The sequence below is a fragment of the Bubalus kerabau genome, chromosome 4 (genome assembly GCF_029407905.1).
Source record: "Bubalus kerabau isolate K-KA32 ecotype Philippines breed swamp buffalo chromosome 4, PCC_UOA_SB_1v2, whole genome shotgun sequence".
NCBI classification, from domain to species: Eukaryota; Metazoa; Chordata; class Mammalia; order Artiodactyla; family Bovidae; genus Bubalus; species Bubalus kerabau.
The window spans coordinates 14,218,561-14,224,560 of record NC_073627.1 but is presented as its reverse complement, the minus strand read 5'-3'; the positions used below and the strand labels follow the sequence as shown (position 1 = coordinate 14,224,560).

Sequence of the window (6,000 nt, the reverse complement as noted above, 5' to 3'; positions counted from 1 at the left end):
GAAAGGATTCAGACTAACTTGTGCTAGAACACTTTGCTGTGTTCAACGCTCTCGGGGAGCAGGGGTGATTCTGGGATCACTGTCTTAGTAACTCTTACCTAGAAGGTATGAAGACTGAGCCAGGTTGAAGCTGTCTCTGCGAAGAGCAGCAGCAGCTCCGACTCCAAGATGGGGTCTGGTCTTTGCTGGCTCAGACACTGCTCCATTCTGGACTGTGTTCATGCAAGGTTTTGCTTTTATGCTGTGCCTATAAGCCAGAGTGGCCTTGTCCAGGGAGCTGTCATATCCTACGAGGCCCGCTATGGCCAGACTGTGTGTGTCAGAATCTCTGGTGCTCTTTCTGTGCCTGATGAGATGACAAGAAGATGACTGTCTCGGCCAGGAGTGGACTTGGTACTCAGGTCTGGAAAACACCTGTCTGCCCTGGCAGAAGCTGACTTCCTACTTCTACTGGAGGACAGTGCCTTGTGTAGCTCAAAGCCAGCCAGCATTGTCTGCTGGTTTCTTCATTCCTTGCCCCCACCCCAATTTTATCTTTGTTCCTTGGTCCACTTCAGAAATTAGGGGTAAGGATGGTAGCTTTTTGAAGGTTCTCTAGATTATTTTCGGAGAAGGCAATGGCAACCCACTCCAGTGTTCTTGCCTGGAGAATCGCAAGGACGGTGGAGCCTGGTGGGCTGCCGTCTATGGGGTCGCACAGAGTTGGACAGGACTGAGCGACTTCCCTTTCACTTTTCACTTTCCTGCATTGGAGAAGGAAATGGCAACCCACTCCAGTGTTCTTGCCTGGAGAATCCCAGGGATGGGGGAGCCTGGTGGGCTGCCCTCTATGGGGTCACACAGAGTTGGACAGGACTGAAGGCACTTAGCGGCGGCAGCAGCAGCTAGATTGTTTTACTAGTGAAACACTGTATCATATGAAACAACTTTATTTCCAAAGCCCTCTGCTTGTTGTAATAGTTTCCTACTGCTCTTGTATTCTGAGTTTCCTGTGGCTGCTGTAACAAATTTACCAATAGTAGAAATGTATTCTTCCACAGTTCTGGAGGCCACAAGTCCGAAATGGGTACCACTGGGCTGATGTGAAGGTGTGGGCAGGGCTGTGACCTCTCTGAAGGCTCTAGAAGGATCTTTCCTGCCTCTTCCAGCTTCTGTGACCTCGGGTATACCTTGGCTTGTGGCTGCATCATTCTGACCTCTGTGTCCATCTTCACATGGCCTTCTTCCTAAGTGAATCAAACCTCTCTCTGCTTTCCTCTTCTAAGGACACATGGGATGGCACTCAGGGCATATCCAGATAACCCAGGGTCATCTCCCGATCTCAGGTCTTTAATGGGGGAGGCTGATGGGCTGCCATCTATGGGGTCGCACAGAGTCAGACACGATTGAAGTGACTAAGCAGCAGCAGCCAAGATTCTTTTTCCAAAACAAGGTAATATTTGCAGGTTCCAGGGATGAGGACCTGATATCTTTGAGGGCCAGTCTTCAGCCTGCTACATGATGTACTGAATCACTGGCTGTGGTGATTTACAATATATATTTATTCTCTCACGGTTCTAAAGGTCAGAAGCCCTTAGTCTTAAGGCGCTAAGATCAAGGTGTGGGCAGGGCTGGTTTCTCCTTCTGGAGGCTGCAGGAGAAAATCAGTTCCAGGCCTCTTCCAGCTTCTAGAAGCTGCCATTATTCCCTGGCTCATAGCCACACCACTCTAATCTCTGCCTCCAGGGTTCCAGGGTCACAGTGACACCCTCTCTTCCTCTTACCAAGGGATGGCATTTAGAGCCCAATCCTCTCCCCATCTCAAATTCAATAATCCCATCTGCAAAGTTGCTTCAGCCATACAAGGGGACACATTTACAACCTTGGGTGGGGGGGTGTCTTTCAGCTGACCACACAGGCCCCTCCCCTCTTGCAGACGACAACCCTGCTCCTGGAGAAACCACCATCTCCAGTTCTGATGGTTCAGCAGGTAAAGAATCCGCCTGCAATGCAGAAGAGATGGGAGATGCAGATTTGATCCCTGAGTAGGGAAGATCCCCTGAAGGAGGGCATGGCAACCCTCTCCAATATTCTTGCCTGGGAAATCCCATGGATGGAGGAGCCTGGACGCTACAGTCTATGGGGTCGCAGAGTCAGACTGACTGAGGGACTAAGCACAACAGCACAGCCAGTTCTGTGCTGTTTTTCTTTACTTGTCTGCATCCAGGTCGGTATGCATCCCTGAACAGCGGGTTCCTGAGTCTGCCTGCTTTGAGCTTTGTGCAGAGTGAACTGCACATGGGTCTGCTTTTCAGTAACTTGCTTTCTTTGCTCAACATGTTGATAACTTACAGTGAATGATGTCGGATTTGTGATCTCTGAAGATTTAGCTTCGGGACCAGTGACCAGGCTTGATCACTCAAGAGCTTTTGTGTAGCAGATTTTTATTAAAGGGACAGAGAAAGCTTCTGCCCGGGGGCTCCGCATGCTGCAGCTGCCCCCAGGCACCACCTCCTCCCAGCCACTGCCCTTGCCCCAGAGCCGAGCTCACGAGCTAACCCGAGCCAACGGCCCAGAGCTAGCGGGGGTCCGGGAGGCGGCGGCGCAAGGAGGGGCCAGACGCGCACGTGACCCCGCGAGGGACGCGTTGGCGGCCCCGGCCTCCAGACCGGACTGGGGAGTGGCGGCCCAGGGCCCCGCCTCCACTTTCAGAGTCACCCTAGGGCTGCAGGTGAGGGCCCTGGCGGCGCGGACGACGAGTGCCCAGTGAGGCGCCAAGGGAAGGTAAGGGTCAAGTATGACGGTAAGGAGCTACGGAAGCGCCTCAACCTGGAGGAGTGGATTCTGGAGCAGCTCACTCGCCTCTACGACTGACAGGAAGAGGAGATCCCGGAGCTGGAAATCGATGTGGATGAACTCCTGGACATGGAGAGCGATGATACCTGGGCTGCCAGGGTCAAGGAGCTGCTGGTTGACGGTTACAAACCCACTGAGCCTTCTGGAAAAGATCCGGGGCATGCAGAAGCTGAGCACACCCCAGAAGAAGGGTCGTAGACCCAGCTGAACGGTGGCTCCACAGGACAGTCGATGCCCGCGCCCCCCTCCCCGACCTCGTAGCAACAGCAATACCAGGGGGCCCTGAGGCCAGGCCTGGTGCCACGAGCAGGGCTCCCTGTGCCCCTGGCCCAGGGGCCTCTTCCTTGCCCCCTCAGCTTTCCATTTTGGGGTTTTTTTTATTATTAAACTGATGGGACTTTTTGTGTTTTTATATTGACTGTGGCCCTTTAATAAATCTAGGATACGCCTCTGGTGCAAAAAAAAAAAAAAAAAAAAGAGCTTCTGACAGAGACATCAGAAGGGGGCCAGAGAATCTTGCTGCTGCTGCTGCTAAAGTCGCTTCAGTAGTGTCCAACCCTGTGCGACCCCATAGACGGCAGCCCACCAGACTCTGCCGTCCCTGGGATTCTCAAGGCAAGAACACTGGAGTAGATTGCCATTTCCTTCTCCAACCCTGGTCTTATCAAGGCCTTATTAACCAGACCCACTCCCACAACATACATCTTAAATTAACAAGATTAGAACTAACAATAGAAAGGTCTTACCAGACCCACTCCCACAACATACTTCCTAAGATAACAAGATTAGTCAGAAGGTTCTTGTTAAGGAGAAACATGTCCTCGAGCAAGATACTTTGTTATATTGACTAATACAAAGCAGTTTAGGAAAAAAAGGTTGTCCTTTTCTCCTCCTTGAGACCCCTGGACCCCTTCCTCCTCAAGGGCTCCAGACCCTTTTTCCTCCTCGGGGACTCCAGACTTATCAACCTGCCTAGGATTTGACTCTCTTGATTTGATGTTCATCCACGTGGACATAAGGGGTTCTGGTGTTCGCTTCTTGCCTCTCTGGTGTTGCGTATCTGTCCATTGATGGGTAGATGGAGTGCAACTCTTTTCCACTGGTGGCTAAATTCCCTGGCCTTGCTCAGTGTGTTTTATCTTTTAAAAGAAACTCTTTAATAACCCCTCAGTAGACAGACAACTCACTGGATGCCCAGCCCCCAGTGGAGGCATACTTGGTCACAGGGACACAGACAGCATTCCAAAAGCATTCTGAGAAGTGTTTCTTCCTGGGGCCTACGCTGTTAAAACGTTAGAGGGTGTTTTTCCTCTTAACAAATAGAAAGCTGGGTTTTAGTACAGAACAGATTAGTGCCTGTTGGGGGGGCTTTGTGTCCTGGGGAGCCCTGTGTCCCTGTAGGAGGTTCTGCGTGTCCTGAAGGGGGCTTTGTGCCTTGGGGGTTCTGTGTCAGCTGTGTGTCTGTGGGTAGCTCTGGGTCCTGGGTTGGGGGGCAGTCTGTGTCCCTGTGTCGAGGGTCTCTCTATGGGGAGGTGGAGGGTGGGGGTGGGAGAGTCTAGACATTCGTTTACACTTGACTCTTGAACAACACAGGGATTAGGGACACCCGCCTTTCACACAGTAAAGAAATCTGCGTCTAATTTATAGTCTTCCCTCTTATCCATGGTATCTACGGTTCTGCAGCTGCGGACCTAACCAACCAGGGTCGTGTAGGTAGGCCCGAGGCGTATACTCTTGAAAAAAAATCTGCGTGTTAAGTGGCCCCGCGTTGTTCAAGGGTCATTTGTACTTCCATTTCTTCACTTCCACCCATTTTGCTCTTTTCGCGAACATTTTACTAGCACACCTGTTAAAAACTCCACAAAGCATTATTTATACTGAGATGCTTATCCTTTTATCAATTAAAAATAAGAAAATCTCTTAATTTACATGATTTCCGGGGGGCGGGCTTGAGTTAGTGTGAGAGTCTGGGTCCTGCCTGCTCCTGAGGTTTGAGGAGCACGGCTGGGGTACCCAGTCAGGTGGTTCCCACTCTTAGCCCCGCGCTCCCTAGATGCGACCCCACCTCTCAGGTCAGGCCCCGCCCCCAAGCCGAGTCGACCCGCCCTCTTCGGTCGCGGCCCCGCCCCCCCCCCGAGACGTGACGCTCTCGGCGTTCCCCGCCCCAGCCCCGGCAGGCCGGGGTTGGATTGCTCGGCACTCCGCGGTTCCCTGGCTGCGCGCGCAGGCGGTGGGCCTTTCGCTTCCGGCCGCGGCAGCGTCGGCGCTGGCCAGACGGATCCCGGCGGTCGACCTCCCGGAGCGGCATGCGGCGCTGAAGCGCGGTGGATCCCGCGGCACCATGAACCTCCTGCCCTGCAACCCGCACGGCAACGGGCTGCTCTACGCCGGCTTCAACCAGGACCATGGTGAGGAGAGCCCGTCAGTGGCCCCGGCCCCCCCTGCCGCCGTTTCCCCTCCGAGCGGGGTCCCGCCCTCAGCCCTGCGGCGGCGTCCTCACCGGGTTCAGGCCTCATCCCCTGCCCCTGGCGTTCTCTCCCCTGCCCCTGAAGCCGCCCTCCTCTCCCAGGCCGCCCCTTTCCCCCCGGCCCAGTCCGCCTCCCCCCGGCCCTGACCCCCACCCCCATCCAGGTCGGACAGTGATGGGATTTTCCGGGGCGGCGTCGGTTCTTTCTTGCGGGTTTAGGGTCCCCAGCGGCCGGGACGGGGTCGCATCGAGGTGAGGATGCCCCTGCAGGCCCAGGACCTCGTCCGCGAAGGTCCTCACCTTTTCTGCTGATTGTCGTAGAATATGCCTCCGAACTCACTTTTTTTCTTTTGTTGGGTGGCAACCGGACTCTTCAGCCCGGCTTTTCGGGAGATGGCCTTTTTCGCCTTTCTGAAATCCTGCGTGATGCGGGACTGCGCCCCGCTCTAGCCCAGGGAGGGGGACCCGCGTCTGTTCTGAGGGTTCGCTTTGGAAGCCTGTTTGAAGAGGATCCAGAAGCAGGAACTGCAGGATCCGTGTCTGTGGAGCCAGTTTGGGGTAGAGTTACGTAGGCCGGGCGGGGGTCGTCCAGCTGTGTCAGCGCGTGGGCGCGTGGGGTGCTGGCTCCAAGGTTCTGACTGTAGGGCCCCGGGAGAGTGAAGTGTGTTCTGGGAACCGAGGCGAGGCCGGGATTTCCT

The 6,000-nt window shown here is 54.5% G+C and overlaps 1 protein-coding gene and 1 pseudogene across 5 annotated transcripts in view; both read left to right on the top strand.

Moving 5' to 3' along the window:
• Positions 1-2,204: 2,204 nt before the first annotated feature.
• Positions 2,205-3,273, top strand: LOC129651155 (protein phosphatase 1 regulatory subunit 14B-like; annotated as a pseudogene).
• A 1,744-nt stretch (positions 3,274-5,017) lies between these two features.
• The window catches only part of WDR45B (WD repeat domain 45B), a 62,620-nt gene continuing 61,637 nt past the window's right edge, over positions 5,018-6,000 (top strand). For 2 of the 5 annotated variants that reach the window (XM_055575464.1, XM_055575463.1), the window contains exon 1: positions 5,018-5,243. In XM_055575464.1, the coding sequence (XP_055431439.1) occupies positions 5,177-5,243 (67 nt within the window). In that variant the 5' untranslated portion in view covers positions 5,018-5,176. The remainder of the gene's footprint in view (positions 5,244-6,000) is intronic. The other 3 variants (XM_055575467.1, XM_055575466.1, XM_055575465.1) reach the window with 2 other exon arrangements.